This window comes from Pan paniscus, chromosome 9 (assembly GCF_029289425.2).
Source record: "Pan paniscus chromosome 9, NHGRI_mPanPan1-v2.0_pri, whole genome shotgun sequence".
Taxonomy (NCBI): domain Eukaryota; kingdom Metazoa; phylum Chordata; class Mammalia; order Primates; family Hominidae; genus Pan; species Pan paniscus.
Genome location: NC_073258.2, coordinates 76,531,107 through 76,551,354, shown reverse-complemented (window position 1 = coordinate 76,551,354; position 20,248 = coordinate 76,531,107). Strand labels below are relative to the sequence as shown.

At 46.6% G+C, this 20,248-nt stretch overlaps 1 protein-coding gene across 1 annotated transcript in view; it reads left to right on the top strand.

Annotated features, from left to right (window-relative positions):
- MAP6 (microtubule associated protein 6) overlaps nt 1–20,248 on the top strand; it is an 81,649-nt gene that overhangs the window by 47,716 nt on the left and 13,685 nt on the right. Inside the window, exons 2-3 of the mRNA XM_003846038.6 lie at nt 12,524–12,737; nt 14,843–15,039. Coding sequence (XP_003846086.3) covers nt 12,524–12,737; nt 14,843–15,039 — 411 coding nt within the window. The remainder of the gene's footprint in view (nt 1–12,523; nt 12,738–14,842; nt 15,040–20,248) is intronic.

Here is a 20,248-nt window from a genome sequence, read left to right as displayed (position 1 = left end):
CACCGTGCCTGGCCTGTCACATGCTTTTTCTAAGAATATTGAGATGATCGTATGGTTTTTGTTCTTTATTCTGTTACTGTGTGATGTATTATCCTAATTGATTTGGAATGTTAAACTGAGCTTGTACTCCTGGGATAAACTTTACTTTGTCGTGGTGTTTAAATCTTTTTATGTTGCTGGATTTGATTTGCAAATATTTTGTTAAGAGTTTCCACATCTGTATTCATGAGGAATATTAGCCTGTAGTTTTCTTTCCTTGCGATGTCTTTGACTGGCTTGGTATCAGGGCATCAGGGAAATGCTGTCCTCTTAAAATGAGTTGAGAAGCATTCTCTTTTCTTCTATTTTCTTTTTTTTTTTTTTCTCTTTTGAGTCAGTCAGAGTCTTGCTCTGTCACACAGGCTGGAGTGCAGTGGCACCATCTCTGCTCACTGCAAACTCCACCTCCTGGGCTTAAGCCATCCTCCCACTTTAGCCTCCCAAGTAGCTGTGACTACAGGCATGAGCCACGACACCCAACTAATTTATATATATTTTCATAGAGATGGGATTTCACCATGTTGGCCAGGCTGGTCTCAAACTCCTGGGCTCAAGCAATCCACCTACCTCGGCCTCCCAAAGTACTAGGATTACAAGCTTGAGCCACCATGCCCAGCCTCTTTTTCTCTATTTTCTAAAAGAAGTTGTTAGGATTGATGTTTATTTTTTCCTTAATGTTTGATAGAATTCACCAGTGAAGCCATCAAGCATCAGACTTTCTTTGTGTAAAGATTTTAAATTACTAAGAGAAATGCACATCAATACCAAAATGAGATACCACCTTATGGTAGTCAGAATGGCAGTTATTAAAAAGTCAAAAAATAACAGATGCTGGTGAGGTAGAGGAGAAAAAGGAATGCCCATACACTGTTGGTGGGAATGTGAATTAGCTCAACCATTGTGGAAGACAATTCCTTAGAGACCTAAAGACAGAAATACCATTCAACCCAGCAATCCCATTACTGGATATATACCCAAAGGAATATAAATCATTCTGTTATAAAGATGCATGCATGTATATGTTCACCACAGCACTATTCACAATAGCAAAGACATGGAACCAACCTAAATGCCCATCAATGATTGACTGGATAAAGAAAATGTGATACATATTTCTTTTTTTATGTCCTTTGCAGGGACATGGATGGAGCTGAAGGCCATTATCCTTAGCAAACTAACTCACAAACAGAAAACCAAATACTGCATGTTCTCACTTATAAGTGGAAGCTAAATAATGAGAACACATGAACACATAGAGGGGTACAGCACACACTGGGGCCTATCAGAAGGTGGAAGGTGGGAAGAGGGAGAGGATCAGGAAAAATAACCAGTGAGTACTAGACTTAATACATGGGTGATGAAATAATCTGTACAACAAACCCCTGTGACAAACTGTACGTGTACCCTTGAACTTAAAAGTTAAAAAATAAATAAATAACAAATAAAAAAGATATGTACAGATTTTAAAAAAAGATTTAAAATTGTGAATTCAATTTCTGTACCTGATATAGGTTTATTCAGGTTTTCTATTTCTTCTTGAGTCAATTTTTTTAAAGCAAATAAAACATTTTTTCAGATTTTTCTCTTTTTTACAAAAACATCCATACATACACAGGGTATGGTGTGTCCTAGGAAAGACACACACTAACATGCATGCCTCACTCACACGCTCGCACATACTCCTCACACACACGCCTCACGCACACACTCACACACACTTTCCTGCTTGGCCCCAGGCCTGGACCTCCAAAAGCCTTAAAGACTTTTCCAGAGCAGCCTCCCCTCCCCATGTCTGTATCTTCCCTCCCACCCACTCCCCCTCAGCCGGCCTAGTCCTTTGTGGGGCAGGAGTCAGAGCTGTGGTGGGGGAGGCCCCAGAAACAGAGAAGGCTCACGAATTGGGCAGTGGCCGAGGGGTCCCAGGGATATGCTGTGCTTCTGAGGGAGATAAAGGGTTTGGCACTATTGGATCAAGAAGCACAGGACTCCCAGAGCACCTTTCGGCTCTACCAGGGCATTGACAGGAGGTCAATGTAGGGGGGCCTCTGGCCAGGGCAGGGACCAGATGGAGGTCTGCTGGTCTCGACTGTCAGGGAGCTTTCTCTCAGTACCCGGTGGTGTTGGGAAGCTTCCAGAGTCATCTGAGGAAGCAGGTGAGAGGGACTCCCCCTGCACTCAGGGATAAGAGTCAATTTTTTTTTTTTTAAGTCTCACTTTGTTGCCCAGGCTGGAGTGCAATGGCATGATCTCGGCTCACTGCAACTCTACTTCCCAGCTTCAAGCAACTCTCCTGCCTCAGCCTCCCAAGTACCTGGGATTACAGGCGCCCACCACCATGCCTGGCTAATTTTTGTATTTTTAGTAGAGATGGGGTTTCACCATGTTGGTCAGGCTGGTCTCAAACTCCTGACCTCAAGTGATCCTCCCACCTCAGCCTCCCAAAGTGCTGGGATTACAGGCGTGAGCCACCATGCCCAGCCAAGAGTCAATTTTATAATTTTCATCTTTCTAAGAATTTGCCTACTTCATGCATATTGTCAAATTTATTGACATCGAGTTGTTCCCAGTATTCCCTTATAAAATATTTTAAAGAGTAAATTAGCATGGTTCTCAAGAAGTCATAAAATGATGTTATTTTTAGTGCCAGCTTTGTTTAAAACACATTAAGTACTTTTTTCAAAAAAAAAAAAAAAAGCAGAAACTTAGGTTTATGGAGTACTTCACTAGATGTACCGTACTGTGTCCTTCGCAGTTTTTACAGAGTATACTGTCAGAACTCTAGGTTACCCCCGAAGGAGCAACACTCCCTCCCACCTTTCAGGGCTTATCTGCCTTCAACATTTCCATTTCCAGTCTAGGGAACCATCTTTCTGCAAGGACAGACACAGATCGTTGGGGACCCAGCTAACCAAAAGAGCGTAGCCTTCTCTCCTCAATCTCAACTGAAAACTCTATGGCCTTGTGGCACAACCACCCCAGCATTCCTAGGACTGGTAAACCCTGACAGTGACGGGGAAATGGTTATGGGGAAGTTTTCTTACAACCTATCACTTCTCATCTATCTCTTATTTCTTTCTACTTGAGGTATATTTGTAAGTGTACTTGTCTTAACTCTCACACTCCCCCACTCTTATCCTCCACCTCGGCCAATCGTAGGTTTTCTTATTTTGCACCATTTTTCTTCCTACAGTTTCTAATAAATACTGCAATTGAAATTAATTTGTGTAGAATCAAACTGACTCCTAGTTTGAGTTTTTGGGTTTTGTTTTTTTTTTTTTTTTTTTTTTTTTTTTTGGAGACAGTCTTCCTCTGTTGCCCAGACTGCAGCACAGAGGCATGATCTTGGCTCACTGCAACATCCGCCTCCCAGGTTCAAGCCATTCTCCTGCCCCAGCCTCCTGAGTAGCTGGGATTACAAGCACCCGCCACCACACCTGGCTAATTTTTGTATTTTGGTAGAGAGGGGGTTTTACCATGTTGGCCAGGCTGGTCTCGAACTCCTGGCCTCAAGAGATCTGCCGGCCTCGGCCTCCCAGGGTGCTGGGATCATAGGCTTGAGCCACGGTGCCCAGCCTAGTTTGAGCAGTTTTCATTTTTAACTATCCATCCTCATGGTTTTATACACATTGCGCCTGTGGACTTTCTTTGAATGAGACATTGTTTCCCAGATGCACAAGGGCCTCTAAGCTGTAGGCCACCCATAACTAGACTTAGATAGCAGCTATATGCAGAATGAGCCATTTACCTAGTACAGGGGCCCAAACCTTGACACCTATCATTGCCAGATGTTACCCATACAAATCTTTCTATGTAAGAGAGAGGGAGCATTCTTTTCTATTAATTATCTACTCACATTAGCTTCAAACTTTTCTTTATATACTTGACCATTTTTCATCCAAGTATGTGCTTTCCTCATTTCATAAAATCATCGTCCGTGGTATACATGTACTTACTGGATATTAACGGAGGAGAAAAATCATCCTAAATAATTGGAATACTGGCATTCTCTATGCAATACTTTTTTCTCCCTCTCACACAAAAGAGACTGAGAGCTGCGCACAAGCATGTACACATACATAGATCTTCAAGCTCCTCTCTCGGCCCAGTCATTTCTGGCCAGGAGAAAGCAATCTTCCACTACCTTCTAAAAGGAGACAGAAGCTCTCTATGCCACTTGCAACCCTCTAGGTCCCAGGTTGTTCTTTCTTTTTAATCTATAGATCCTACTTCCATTAACCACCTCCTGACAATAGCTTGGCAACCGAAAGCATTCAGCGACTGCCTCCATCAGAGTGCACGAAGGAGACGTTTCCCTTCTTCAGAAACATTTTACAATAACAAATGTAGACAAGATTTTTGAACGGAGACTTAACATGTTTCCATGGCAACATAAATCACCTACGAAAATCTGTAGGAAGACTTTAGACCCTTAAGACTTAAAAGCACTGTCTTCTTCCTTTGTAAAGCAGTCGAGGAATGTCAAAAAAATTTTATAAAGAAGATGGGAAAAGAATTTTATTTTCCCAGGATTTAGACACATAATAAATAATAAATACTTAGATACATAATAAATAAATTCCTCTTCCCTTATGAACAGAAAAATGGAATTTTTGTATGATCATAGTTGGCAGCAATCCATTATCCTAAGTCTCTGCTCTTATCAAGAAACGATTTGTACCAATTAACATATGCAGATGTTCTTCACAGCAGTAAAACTTGTTCCTTATATGATTCTATTTCCTTGTTTCTTGTAAATGTCAGCGTTTTTCAAATTAGCAATGAAAGCACAGCCTCCCCTCTGTTCTTTTACAACACTTTCCAGGGCCAAACCCCACACCCCGCCCCCTGCCACCCCGCGTGCTCCTGTTGGCTCCCTCCCTCCCTCTTCTGGGGCCTGGCCTCATCAGTGACAGGCGGTCTTCAGGATCTCCCTCTATAATTGCTCTTTCAGTATCTCCCGTTGAATGACTGCAAGCAACTGTGCTTAAGTGGAACAAGGTCTTAAAAAGGGAACATCTGTTTATAGTGGGTACTCAGTATTGGAGATTCAATTAATCAGGCATTCATTGAATGCTACTTTGTCCAAGTCTAACTTGAAATGCGCTCAGAAAGAAGCCTGGCGCTGGAAGCTGCTGCCCAAATTTTGCCCACTCTGGGCACCAGAATGTTGACTGCAGCGTTCAGAAGTATAACAATAGCTATCACAGATATTTGATTATCTGTGTAATTGTTGATCTCTCCCCACCTGACAACAAGGTCTGTGGAGGGAAGATCTTCATCTCTCTGTACATACTGCATTTCTAGCTCCGTGTCTGGAGCACAGAAGAAATGCAATAATTTTTCTTGAATAAACGACTCTGTAATGAAAGTCAAATACATTTATTATGCACGTGTCTACCATGGGCTTTGTAATTCTTCCGATATGAATGTCCAGGTCCTCTTCAACTAAAGAACTGCTTTACATTCTTTCTTATTTAACCCCCACATCAATTCTATGAGTAGGCCGTATGTAAATCCTTTACAAATGAGTTCACCAGTGTTCAGAGCAGGCAAGACCTGGCCCATGGGTTAGAGCTAGGATGGATGTATCTCACTCCAGAGCCAGTTCTCTTTCTAGTAACTCATCATCGTCATCTGGCCCAGGTTCCATGTTTTCTCTCACCCTGTTAACCTCTGTCTGCACTTCCGAAAGGCTTGCATGTGCTGTGTGCTCTGAGACATCATTTTCTTCTGTGATGGCCTGTGTTTCTTTTTTCTGCTTATGACCTGGATCCAAGGCAGGTGCATCTTTATCAGCTTTGCTGCACTGGAGGCTTTGCTACCTTCTAAAGAAGGCTGCAGACCATTCACCCTGTTTCTTACAACAGAGTATGACTTCTCTCCATTAAGGTCATGCTGCAGCTCTGCTGGAAACTTGAACTTCTGTGCTCTGCTTACACCAGTATTTTCTATCTTGCTGAGATGACACAAGTGTTTTAAACCCTTTTTGATGAGAAGAGAAAATTTTCTGATTGGGGTTTGTATTAGAATTTGTTGCTTGTAACCAATTACTCCAAAACTTAGCCATGTAAATGGCAATAAATATTTTTGATCTCATAAAGTTTCTGAGGGTCATTAATCCAGGAATGGCTTAGCTGGATGGTTCGAGCTCAGGGTCTCTCAGGAAATCATGTGAAGGGTGGTTTGGGTCTTCTAGGCCTTTTCACCCCCATGGCTTTTGGGAGGAAGCCTCAGTTCCTCCCGACATGGGCCTCTCCACAAGGGCTACTTGAATGTCCTTATGACATGGCAGCTTGCTGCCCCAGAGAGAGTAATCCCAGAGAGAGTACAAGGAGGAGGCTACAAAGCCTTTAATAAGCCACTCTCAGAAGTCATGCACCACCACTCCCACCATCTTCTGTTTGTTAGAAGTGAGTCCTCAAGTCCAACCACACTGAAGAGGAAGGAATTAAGCTCTACGTAAGGTAGAAGTATCAAAGAACTTGTGGGCATATTGTAGGAAGTTATATGGATGCCATGAGATGTTGCATAGCAACTTTACACCCCCTCCCTGGCTGGAGCAGCCGCGGGGAGGTGGGAGCTGCATTCCACATCCCTGTCGTAGACATGATGAGACTTACATGGATGCAAAAGGACAGTTTTTACTCTCAGGGATGGCACAGTCTGGGAGGGAAGAAAGTCATCTACACAGGTAGCTTGAGGTAAAATATAGCACAGTGCATGCTACAGAGAGGTGCAGGTCAGAGAAGGAACAGAGAGACCAGAAAGGAGGAGTTGAAGGTAGAGTGTTTGTTGACTCCTCTGAAAACTTTGCCTGATCAGCAAGATCCCAAAGTCCTGCTTTGGCAGCTGCTGTGAATGTGACTATATGGCTGTTCAAAGGTTCTGGAGGAGCAGCCCAGAAAAGTCTTGCCCACTAAGTCTCCATGAGATGGTTCAAACTGGGCCTGGCTCTGCCATCCCTTAGTAGGGGGTTGAAGGCTGGCCCAGCCTTCTCTCCATAAATTTTCCTAGCACAAGTAAGCCATCAAAGAGTCATTTAAACCCAGATCTGAATATATTGATTGAGCCCACTCATCTGCAGTTCACCCACCCACCGGGGGATATCATAGCCCCAGACCCTCTTTCTGCCCCTGCAGGATTGTGTATGAGATAGGTCATGCATCAAGGCTCAAATAACAGGGTCCACCAGAGGCTCTGTTGTGGAGGGGACAGCGGGCCTTTGGTGATGCAGTTAGAGAGCACCCTGTCCCTGTGACTTCTACACATCACAATACAAGAGAAGCTGTGGCATGAGGAGCATCTCTGGGATGTCAGGAGTAGAAACTCACGGATATGGGACCCTCCCAATGTGCCCCGGGCCTCACTGTGGTATACACCCAGGCTGACTGAAGGGAAGGGCTTTCTTGTGATTACTTCCAGGAGCCAAAGTGACCATGAGCTTGAAGGAAACGAAGACAAGCTTGGGTTACACATCCATCCCCAGGTGTGAGCTTTGGAGTCAGGCATTCCTATGCCACCGAGAAGCAAGTGTGTGCCCCATGTAGGGCAGGGAAGGAAGGGCTCAGGAGGAGGTGACATCAGCTGACCAGAAATAAATCTAACAATAGCTACTTCCGTTAACTGCCCACTGAATGTCAAGCCCTTAAATCCTGTGAAGAATGTAAAGAAGATATGGAGTGTGGCCCTGGGTGGCAGCACAGGGTGTGGGAGACAGGCAGGGATTGGAGTCCTAGCCTGGCTTGACCCTAACCTGCAGCCTGACATAGGATGCCCCTTTGCAGCCATGCAAATGAGACTGGACTCAAGAGTAGGATTCTGTCATAAATTTTGTCTTATCTTATCCTTTAAGAGAGACAGAATGGACTCATGAAAGAATTGAAGAATGGCATGAAACTGCCTGCTAACCACAAAGACGGCCAGTAAAGTAAATGGGCCAGGAGCTGAGAGATGGGAAATTTTGGGTTGAGTAACCCAGGAGAGGTTCCTGGAAGAGGAGAACCCTGAGCTGGGCCTTAAAGAATAGCTAGTATTGGGGCAGACTGATAGGAGGAGAGCACCACCAATGGAGAAACAGTGCTGCTTCGCTCAGAAACTTTCAGCATCTTCCCAGGCACAGCACATGCTTCCAAACATGGCATGCAGGCTCTGTCTTGCCTGGCCCCAGCTCCTATCCAGCCTGGGCACCTTGCACAGCCTCCAAGACCCCACCGTGCACCCTGAGCAGCCACCCTGATCAGTTCACCTGCTCTCTCTGAACCTGCCATACAGACTCAGACTGGTGCCTGAATTCCCTTCATCCGCTTTTCTGTTGACATCCTTCAATAACCCTTTCCCCAGTCCTCACTCCCCTTCAGAGTTAAGCATTCCTTTCCCTCTTGCCCTCTGATCCCTGTCCCATTTGATTCATCCTGTCTTTTCTTAGGATCACACATGGTCAGGTCTAAATACCTGAACTCTAGACACCTCATCCATGGCTTACACATCCCTGTGGGGTACATTCCATGCCCTTGGTTATTGTGTGGCAGATGCCAAATGAATGGATGAGTGGATGGATGAATGAATGAATGAATGATCAAGAAAAAATGTAGTTGCACAGGAAGGGGAGACCATGTTACAGGGGACCATGAATTTCTGTCAAGAGGCACTGGGCATGACAGGGCAAGAGTGTGGCCCATACTGCTCTCAGTCTAGCATCTCAGAGCTGGAGGAGCTTAGGTGCCATCTAGCCCAGTCTGTGTCATGTAAGTCCTCTACAGCATTGCAGGCAGCAGGCCAGGCCCTGCACAGGCACCTCCAGTGAGGGCAGGCCGAGCACACTGCAGCTCTGGCACATTGCCGAAGTGTAGTGGGAAGGCTGTGGGCTGTGGAGCCTGACTGACCTGAGCTCAGACCCCAACTCTGCTATTTGCTGGTTGCATTGCCTTATGCAAGCCACTGAACCTCTCTGAGCCTTGGTTACCTCCTTTATAAAAGGGGCATAATAGTACCTGTTCTCAAAGTTGTTTTAAGAACTATAGAGAATATACAAAATTAAACAAAATCCTCCAGCTTATAAAAGGCAACTAATGAATGGTAGCTAATTTTCTTTCTATGATGTAATATTAGTTGTTGTATGTGATTAGAGAAGGTTTTATGGAGAGTTCAAAGAAAGTTCTTTCTCTTTCTTTTATTTTTTATTTTTTCATTTTTTATTATTTGGCTCATTTTCACACCTTGACGAAGTTTCTAAGAAATGGAATTTGGGCTTAAACCTAACCATCTCTCATAATTACAGTGAACCTATCCTGCAACTCATTAACAAGGTCTCATGTGAAGATGATGTACCAGAGTTGTTCAAGATCAGGGGTTACCAAACTTTCCCACAGGGACATGTCCCACTGTTAGTGCTCACAGGTGAGACGCTCCCCAGCCCACAGGGGCCACTGCAGGGATGCAGGAGGCTGCAGAGGTTGGTCTGCAAGAGGTGATCCAGAAACAGCACTTAGGAATAGGGTACACCTATCTCAGTGCTAGTTCTGAAAGTGGGCAGGGGTGCGACAGAGAATCCAAGTTTCTGCCATCATGTGTTTGGGAGCCAGGTTGTCACTGACTGGGTCCTGGAGGCCCAGGCCCAAATACCAGGAGCCCATCTAACAGGCAAGGCTTCGACTCTGAAGGATAGAGGGAAGGAGGGAGGGACTGTAGCCTCTGGCAGGTAACGGTGGCCACAGCCCCACATGTTCCCTGGGCCAGCCCTAGGCCTGTGTGTAGGGCCAAAATGGTTCAGAAGTCAGGTCAGGAAGGAGGATTGAACCTAAAGAAAGTGGAGAAGTGAGGAGGAGGGGTGAGGAAGGGTTCCAAGAACAGCCTTGTTGCTGGGGTGTGTGGGATGCCGTGAACAGAATCAGGAGAGCTTCAACCTCTTTCCAAAGCCTATTTTCTTCCCAATTTCCACGTCTCAGTGGGGGACTACCGCCCCCCAGCCAGAGTCCTGGAGTCTCCCCAGATGCCCCCTTGACCTCACCTCATGAGTTTCCAAGTCCTGCCCATTCTCCCTCTTGACCCAGCACCCTCTTCTCCGCCCCCTGCTTCCCCTACTTCCTAACAGCAGTCTCCTGCCTGGCCTCTTGCCTCCACTATTCCCTTCTGTCCACCATTCACACTGCTCTCAAAATTCTCTTTCCAAAACTAACCTGGCCACATTCATCCTTGGCTTGAAATCATTTGGCAACCCTTAGCTACAGTGGAGACTGTCCCCTTAACATGGCTGGCATGGCCTCCATGGCCTGTCTAGCCTCTTATGCCCTTCCCCACTAAATGTGAGCCCAGCCACCCACACTGTCTGCAGGTAGGTCCCCACAGGGCCTTTTCCTACTCACTTGGGTTCCATAGCACCCAGCATCCTGTTAGGCAGACCATAAGCACTCAGTACATATTTCGTAAATGCATGAATGAATGAATGGGTGAAAATGAATGATGAGGGAGTCCAGGGGGAGAAAATAATTTTTAGCAGGGAAAACAAGACGATTTGGTTCTAGGGACATTGAGTCTGAGTTGTTGGTAGGTGTCTTTTTCCATTTTCTGTTGCCTATAACAGAATATCTGAAACTGGGTAATTTATAAGAAATAAAATATATTCCTTACAGTTCTGGAGGCTGGGAAGTCCAAGGCCAAGGAGATGTATCTGGTGAGGGCCTTTTTGTTGGTGGGGACCCTGCAGAGTCCTGAGGCAGCTCAGGGTGTCACATGGCGAGGGGGCCAAGTATGCTAGTTCAGGTCTCTCTTCCTCTTCTTATAAAAGCCACCAGTCCCACTCCCATGGCAACCCATCAATCAATTGCCTATTAATACACTAATCCAGGAATTGGTTAAATCATTCCTGAGGGCAGAGCCCTCATTACCCAGTCACCTTTTACAGGCCCCACCTTTCAATACTGCCACACTGGGGATGAAGTTTCAACGTGAGTTTTAGAGGGGACAAACATTCGAACCATAACAATGGGGCATCTAGGTGGGGACCCAGGCTGCACTGGAAAGGAGAGTCTGAAGCTCAGGGAAGGGTCTCTTAAAGGCCAGTAGTCTCTCTTCACATATGAGCCAGTTCCCCTAAAGAAATACAGAGATCAGGAGGTCAAATAACCGGCAAGTGGCTCAGTGTTACCAAATCAGCTTTATCAACTAAGACAGCCTCAGAGCTAGAAGGACATTATAAGGACCTTGTTTGGCCTAATTCTTTCATTTTACAAATGAGAAAACGAATGCTCAGAGCAGGGAAAGGCCTGCCAGCATAAGGCAGTGCTAGCACGAGAGCCCGCGTGTCTCCGTCACAGTCCAAGCTCTTTCTCCTGCCTCCTGCGGCCTCCTTGTTCCTGGCACTCCTCTCTGAGCCCTGAAGGAGGGAGTCATCAGTGAGGGAGACAGTGGGACTTCGAAGAACCTAACTCCACAGATATTCATGCCCTAACTCCTCCTTTCCCACAATGCAGCTTTTTGTGCCCCCAAAGGAGAACAGACCCGATAAAGACCCCAGAAGCCACAGAGCTCATGCATTGACTCTCGTGCACTTAACAAACAGAATAGACCCTCGTGGCCTCTGTCAACAGCTACATTTTTTAACTCTGTTTTGAACATTGTCAGCCATCTACTCTCCAGCCCTATAACAGATCATAAACAGCTGATTAGAAACCACGAGATGGATTGCAGAGAACAAGAAAACTGACACATTGACTCAAAAAAGCGGCAGATGAGGATCATTTAGGATAAGGACCAATAGCCATTTACACCAAAGCACACGAAGATGCTCCTACACACACACAGCCCAACACAAGTCGTAGTTGTGATCTCCAAATTATGTTCAGTCTGTGTTGCTTACTAACGATCTGCAAATATTTAGACATTTCACGAGGATGTTCATCTAAAGTGATTAAGATTGTTAAAGTTCTGGCCCTCCAGGAAGCAAGCCCTCTGCTATTCAAATGGGGGAATTATCCTCAAGGAATCTGGGCAACAAAAGTTCTTCATTATGAAAAAGGGGGGAAGGGAACTGGCATTCATTGATATGCCACAATATATCAGACAGTGTGCCTAATACATTGTCTCATTTAATTTCACAACTCTTCAACTTTGCACATAGCCGGCACTCAATATTTTTTGACTTCATGAATGACTGAATGGGTTGGGTTTTTTCAGTCTCATTTTCAAGATTGGGAAAAAGAGCCCTGAAGATTAGAATTGCCTGCCCATGGTCACACAGTGTGGAGCTGGGAACCTGATCTCTTTCTCCAAGGCACAACTGCTATTGCCACAACCCAACCTGGGTCAACTTTGCAAGAAGGGAGACTTGCACTCTTCCTTATGAAAGAGTGAGGCTAACCCTCCAGCCACACTTCAGTCAATGCTGCAAGCACTGATGGAGAGCTTGCTGTGTTTGCAGCCCTGTGTCAGGAGCTCTGCTTCCAGGCAGATGATGCTTCATATCACATATGCTTTCTTTGACTAACAGGAATGAATTCAGGGCATGGACGGACATCAAGCCTGTGAAACCAATAAAGGCCAAGCCCCAGTATAAGCCCCCAGATGATAAGATGGTTCATGAGACCAGCTACAGTGCTCAGTTCAAAGGAGAGGCCAGCAAGCCAACAGCAGCTGACAATAAGGTCATTGATCGCAGAAGAATACGCAGCCTCTACAGCGAACCCTTCAAGGAACCCCCAAAGGTGAGACAGACCTTGTGGGAACCCATCAGCACAGCCTGGACCATAAGGGTTAACTGCAGCAGAGCATGGGGTGGGCTGCTGTCAAATCTGGCCCAGCCTCCATGGGCACCTTTAAAATCCCTGCTTCCTCTAAAGCACACTGAGACCCAGGGGCATCTTCAATAGGAACCTTTGTTAAACTCAAAGGGAATATTAAAGAGGAACATCACCTAAAATAAAGACAGCTTAAAGGCTGGCAGATTTCCAGGGAATTAGCTTCTGATTTTGAGAAATCCAGATAAACAATGGCAGAAAACCTCACCTGAGCCCTAAATCCCCTTGTCTTAAAATGGATGTGCTTGGGCCCCAGAAGGGCTGGCCCAGTATTGTAGGCCCCCATGCCCAGCTCCCCTCCCACCAGACCCTGCCTTGCCTCATCCTTGGCTCCAATCACTGGACCCTTTCTTCCCTCCCTAGTCCCTGAAAAGCACCTGCCCTCTCTCATCTTCTCGGGCTAAACACCATCCACTGTGACTTCTCGGTCTGTCACAACACACCTGTCACATCAGCTATAATATATGTTCCCAGCAATTTGTTACCAAAATGAACAGTTTGTGAAAGTGGACTCAAGGATTTTCCTAAGGTAACATTCCTCCACCTTACATAGGAGTTCGTGATCAGGAGAAGCATGTTGGAGATATAGCTGGTGAAGCAGGAATCATATAAGCCATGCAATCTAGCATCTTCTGATGTCAGGCCCCATGGAATTGTACAAATATCCACTGTCCTCTCTATAATAGCAGAAAATGTCTGAGAACCTAAATAACTCTGGAACCTAATTATCCTTTTCTCTGCTTTTGTCCTAAAGTCTTGCACTTAAGTGGAGTTTCCTATTTGGCCCAGGACCAGTTTATGGGTAAGGTAACTAACCGACCCAGTTTGCCTGGGATTCTTCCATTTTAGCACTGAAAGTTCTGTGTTCCAGGAAACCTCTCAGTTCCAGGCAAACCAGGACGATTGGTTCCTTTCCTTACAGGTCAGGAGTGACTGAAAGCCGCTGCACCTCAGTGAGTGAATGATCCAGCCTACAAGGCCCAGCATCAGCTCTGTCCCTCCAGAGATGGTGTGGCACCCGGGGCATGGGGTCAGCATTGGACAAAAGAGGACGTAGAGAAGGAAGGAGGGAAAATGAGGGAAACTAAATCTAGAGATAGATGAGGGGGGTGGCCTATTGAGGGGTCACTTTCAGTGACTCAGAAGTTTCCTGAGAAAGAGCAGGCAAGGCCATCTTCTCCAGATGAAGGGGACAGAGCTAGAGGAGGGAGGCTGGGGAGAGTGGAGTGAGCTTAGAACAGCTGCTCTGGGGAAAATGGTGGAGGAGCCAGGCAGAGAGGAAGAGCAGAGTGCTGGCAGCAGAAAGCCTAGCTGAGACTGGAGATGCCCCCCTGCCCAAAGCATCTCAGCGAGGATGCTTCTCCATATGGGTGAGCCAGCCTAGAGACAGAACAGGGGAAGCCAGCGGGTGCTGCAGCGACCCACCGCCCCAGAACATCTGCATCTTACATCAACAAAGGTTTATTTCTCATTAATATCCATTGTGGGTTGGCTGCCACTCTAACCCTCGTTGCCTCTTCATCTGGGTCTTGGGTGGCAGAGCAGCCTGTCTCTGTGGCAGAGGAAAAGAGAGCACTGGGCAGCACAGGCTGACTCTCGAATTTTCCGCCTGAAGGTGACCCAAGTCACTGCTCACATTTCATTGACTAAAGCAAAATCCTATGCCTGTGGGTGTGTTGAGCAACGTGATGAGGTGTTAACTTCCTACAGGGAGGGGCTCAAATATTGCCCAACAGTGGTATGGCCCACTGCCTGGGGTGGTCGGTGGAAGGCTGGCAGGACAAGGGAGCCCACGTGGCCAGTGGGTGCTGCCAAAATGACGGAACAGGGAGTTCAGACGGGAGATGCCGAATGCCCTAATGTCCTTGGGAACACCCTATGCACTGTGCTCCACCTGAGCCAACCTCTGTCATTACCGTTATTCCTTAATTAACCATATCTTTTCTCTCTAAATTCCTTCCCACGCCCCACCTTTTTGTGTTTCTGTATTTGCGGTCTGTCTCTCCGTACAGGTGGAAAAACCTAGTGTTCAGAGTTCCAAACCAAAAAAGACCTCAGCGAGCCATAAGCCCACGAGGAAGGCCAAAGACAAGCAGGCGGTGTCAGGCCAGGCTGCCAAGAAAAAGAGCGCGGAGGGCCCGAGTACCACCAAGCCAGACGACAAGGAGCAAAGCAAAGAGATGAACAATAAACTGGCTGAGGCGAAAGAGTAAATTTCCCTGCACTTTCCTTTTACTCTTCTCTCTCTCTCCCTCCCCCCAACTTTTTTTTTTTAAACCAACAAACCAAAAAAGGCCACAAAATTAATTAGAGGCTTCTCATCTGCCTTGGTCCTGAGTGTTCCAGGAGCTCTTTGGTTTGGCTTCTTTTGATGGAAGAATCCTGCTTCACAGACTGAGTGGCAGGCCTCCTCCTGAGGGCAGCCCCTGGAGCACCAGGAAGCGTTGCCGCTGGCTGTGCCCTCCCCTGGCACTCCGACTGCATGCTGATGAGCAAGGCAGGCAGGTCTGAGAGGCGAAACGAATCTCCCGGCAGTGCTTGGAAGTGTCTGTGGGGTCTCCTCCTCCCAGATCCCCAAGATCTGTGTCACTGGTCGATTTTGAACTTTAGGTACATGTGTTCTTTTCAAAAATTCAGAGAATCGTCATGTGCCACAGAAGCTCAGCCTGGGCTTCAGCAATTGACAAAATTTGAAGAAATATTAAACAAAAATAACAAAAAAAGAAACAACCTTGGCCTTAACGTCAATAAAAGGGAGTTGTGTCTGTTAAGTGGTCTTTTCATAGAATCGTCCATTAGACATGTGTGCCTGTGTTTAGCTTCCTATCAGTGGGCTTTAAATTGTATACCGAGTCATAGATACACCACTGATAACTAGAACTAGATCAGGGCTGGTGAAGAAGGTTAGGTGTTTTAGGTACATTCCAGCTGTCATAGGAAGATCACAGAAATGAGGAGGCTGTTTTCCTCTGATTCTCCTCGGCTGACCACCTGTCCAATGCTGCTGGTTTCGCAGAGCGACCGGTTGGAGATGTCTGAGGAAGAAAGTTCAAGGTGTAGGGATAGTGTGTTTGGAATTTGACTTTCCGTTTCTGAGACCCAAGGGGGCGTAGATGTAGTGGCAAGTGTGGCGATGTTTACTCTCCCTTCCTGAACCACTCTGGTCTGCTCCTCAGAGAGGGCAGCGGTGCCAGGCCTCAGGTCAGGGAGAATGTCTGTGACTTAGCTGCAGACTAGGAGACTGCCCTGCTAACTAATTAGCAAGCAGCTTTGACCTCATTAATATATAAAAGCAGCTCTCAGTATATTCCGTGTCGTGTGTGTGTGTGGCCAAAGCCCCCAAGGGTGGCAAGTGCCACCTTCGCTGTGCTAGAGTTGTGTTGTAGGAATTAGTCAGGGAGTTGTTGTGAAAAAAAAACCCCAGTGCTTGTGAGGGAACGCAAAATAATTACCAGAAAAATAATATTTGCCAATGTGACGTGTATATTGCTCAGCACACTCTGTATCTCCTGTCCTTAAAATCCTCTTGTCCCCGGCATTCTGACACAGTGGGCTGCCGTCCGGGGTCAAGCCCCGGCGCAGGCTTGCTCTTCTTTTACAATGAAAGGGGTGAAGAGTGAGGGTCTCACAGTTCCTTACCTCAAAGTCCCTTTAGGTCCTTCTGGTTTGGAGGAAGTGGAGCCTCCACGAACTCTCTCTTACTCCGACCATTCAGGCAGCAAAGTCTCTGCTTACATCATTTTGGTTGTCACCTTGGGGCTGAGTGAGAAGTCTTTTGCAAATTAATTCGGCATGTGCTACATGAGCCATAATTATTAACAGAACAGGAATATCAGAAACAAAGTTGTTGATCAGGCCCACTGCGACCTTCCTTTCTATCTCAGGGTTTGAAACTGTGAGGAAGGAGAAGTATGAAGGAAGGTAGAAAATGCTGGTGGGTCTCCATGTTTATGAGTCACAGATTTTGAAAGCTATCAGGAAATGACTAGAGTGGATCCCGGCACTGATTCCAACTCTTTGCCAGCTAATCTTAACATTTAGCAGAAAGCTCTAGCAACATGATCTTAATTGTATCCAGAGGATTTGCCAATGTATGTTCAGTCTCTCAAGATTTGGCATTGGTCAGACATGTTGATGCTAGCCACAATTTGGATTTCTCCATAGAATAATCATTTATTTTTGCAGATCAAATAAATCAGAGTTTACAATGCACAGGGGATCATTTATTTAGCATTCCCTTGCTAGAAGCCCGTGTGCCAGGCACTGTGCTAGGCATGGTGGGCAGTATAAAGAAATCTCTCTCCACGGCCACACAACCAGAGGGTGCACATGACTTGATCCCTATGACCAAGTCAAGTTGGTGTTGCCCAAATCGCAGTTTGCCATAAGGGTCCCACAGGCTTCCCCACCCCCCGCCCCCACTCACTGCCCCAGGGACCAACTTCCTACCCTCACCCAAGGCTTTAGAGGACCTGTAGCATGTCTTTTTCAACCTGTCAGTATCCCCTTCTGCTTAACACACCCACTGAGAAAACCCTGTTTGTAGTTCACTTTGACTCTTGAATGTGTCACTTTACTGGCAAGAGACTTCCTTTGATTTCTACTGTTTACAAATAAAACTCAGCCAGTCTCATTCTATATCCCAAACGTACTTAATGAAACTGATTTTGGTTCCACAAGCAGTGTTTGGGTATTGCCTTCCTGAAGGTGACCAAGCTTCCAAAGCTTGTCCCACTGGCCTCTGTACATTTCCCTGTGGTTCCCCATCCTTCCCTGGCGAGGGAGCTGGGACTGAAGCTTTCCCGCTGTTTCCCTGCCTGCAAAAGCAGCCCCAAGAGCTGCGCATTGGCTTCCCTCAGCAATCTGTCCTGTCTGTGCTCCCATTCGGTCCACATAGCTTTCTTTGCCTCTCTGAGGCAGACAGGAAGTGTCTAATTACGATTTTGTGGCCTGGGTTTTGTTGCATACCACAGATTGTCTATGTAACATGTAGCGCACACCTCTCTTGGTGCTATTTCATTCCTGCTGTAAGAGAATGACAAAAATATTCATGTATAGCCAATTGATTGTGACGTGCTTGTGGTCTGTGCTTGCTCAGAAAAACAAACAAACAAACAGTTTTTCCAATTATAAATAAATGCTAAAGACGAACACCACTTTCTTGATCTTATTTCCTTGGTGAGGCCCACCTGAGTAGGTGAAGGAATGAACCTTTTGCATTTGAGCCATTCTCTGCAAGATGAGCTGTGCCCTGCAGTCTTCCTGGGGCTCTCCATAATGCAGCTTGATTCTTTTAGATTGCCTCTCAGATACTATTGGCAAGCAGTCAGAGCTAAGTTTTGGGAAAGCGAAGATGGACCGGGAGACGCACTGGCCAAAAAGGTAGTGTAACATTTTGATCCAATGTTGCCGGGAAGAGCGACCGCCTGCACCGAGCACCACCTTGCCACACTGGGAGGCTGGGCTCTGACTCTCTGCCTCCTTCCTGTCGACTGGCAGGACTGTCATTTCTGGCTTTTTCTCCTCCCAAGGGATGGCAGAGATGCCTTCACTTGCTCAGTTAATCTATGGTCACTGTGGATGTTCCACCCATAGGGGGCTGGCTCACTGTGGGTTGTGGGGGTGACAGTCGTGTGTGTGCCTTATGTGGGGGTGCTGAAACAGCCACCAGACAGGCCACCAACAGATCAGGTAGTTGGGAACTCAGATGAAGGACAGGCTTCTTCCAACTAGGGCTGGGGAGTCGCAGAAGGCTTTGTGGCAGAGGGAGCCCTGGAAAGCAGCTGGGGTGTGGATATGTAAGGGCAAGGCCACTGCAGGGAGCAAGTCTAGAAATGGAAAATTATGGGGCTGGGTGGGAACCTGAAAGCCAGGACCAAGTTTGCCCACTTTGTTATCCTTCTGGTAAAGTGGAAGACAAAAGATTTTATACTCTTCATTTTTCCAACATATGTTGATTGAATACCTATTATGTGCCAGGCACTGTGCTGGGCACTAGGGAAACCAGGATGACTGAGACCCCGCCTCTGATCACAGTGGGGCACGAAGGAGGAGGCCATTCTAGCTGGTTCCATGGATCAGGGAGGACTTCAGCGATGGGTAGGTGTTGACCAGGTGAACAGAGCCGGCGGGGGTGGCCAAGGCATGCCAGATAGAGGGGTCTGCCCAAGCAAAGGTCGGAGGGGGGCCATCAAACACCAGGTGAACTTCAGTTCTGGGGGGATAGCTCCCTTGGGAGGGTCATGGCACAGGCTGGAGAGTGGCAGAGCTCGGTGGTGGAGAGGCCTGGTGCACGTGAGTGGGCGGTTGCTAACTGGGATCTCCATTTCCATATGCCCAGATAGTACCTACACCCTGCATGCTCCCCTGTCATGCTTCTCTTGCTTGCTTATGCGTCAGGCGACACCACAGATCCTCTCTTGCTCTAAGCTAGGAGCCCTAGGGTGGACTTTTATTGCTGGACCTGATTGCTGAGTTTTGGGGGAGGCAGGGGTAGAAATCAATCAAGGGTGGTATAAATGAAAAGCCGTATGTATTTGTTTTCCAGATGAATAGAAAACATCCCACCCACCTGTCTACTTTTGTATGAGGCAGAAAACACAAAAGCTGCTCAAGAAATAAAACAAATACATAAAAGCATATTATTAAGCTCTCTTTTGACGAGTTAAGGGAGAGAGACAAAACGGGGATTCAGAGAGGTGGTAAGATAGACAAGCGAGAAGTAGAGAGGTAGAAATAGCGGCACAGAGAGAAAAAGACACGGGAAAGCACACATATGAAGACAGCTAGAGTAACCTAAGAGAGTGCGAGAAGGTGAGACACACTCAGAGTCAGAGAAAGGGCAAGCGTTGGGCAATGGAGAAGGCAGGAAGGCAGGGGCCTTGCCAGCTTTGTCAGTGCTGCCCACGTGGTCAGGGCTCCCCCAGAGGCTCTTCCGCCTGTGGTTCCCACCATGCTCCCCTCTGCTGCCCAGAGCCCCAGGAGGCAAATCTATAACCCATCACTCACATTACCTCCCTGAAACAGCAAACAAACAAAATTCAAACCAGCCCCCTATTTTCAAAATAGGTCATTGTTGCTAAGTTAGCTATAAATGTATTTCAATTCTTCCTTAGAGTTTGTGTGTTCTTCATGAAATTCTTCCCTCTTTTGTTTCACTAGGGTTTAAGAATTTACAACCTGCTTCTCATTTCTCATAGATTTGAGGAGCGTCAAGTCCCATTTCACAAAGGCTATGGACTCCTTTAGTGTGTCACTGTGGTTTAAGGTTCCTTTTACTGCTAAAATGTCTCAAAGCAGTTCACATTTTCAGGACCATAGGTACAGAAGTTTCTTTCAGGATATAACCTGTGGACCATCTGCGTTAAAGCAAGGCTCCACCCCTAGCACCACCTGAGACCAGCAGGGCTAGGAAAGCG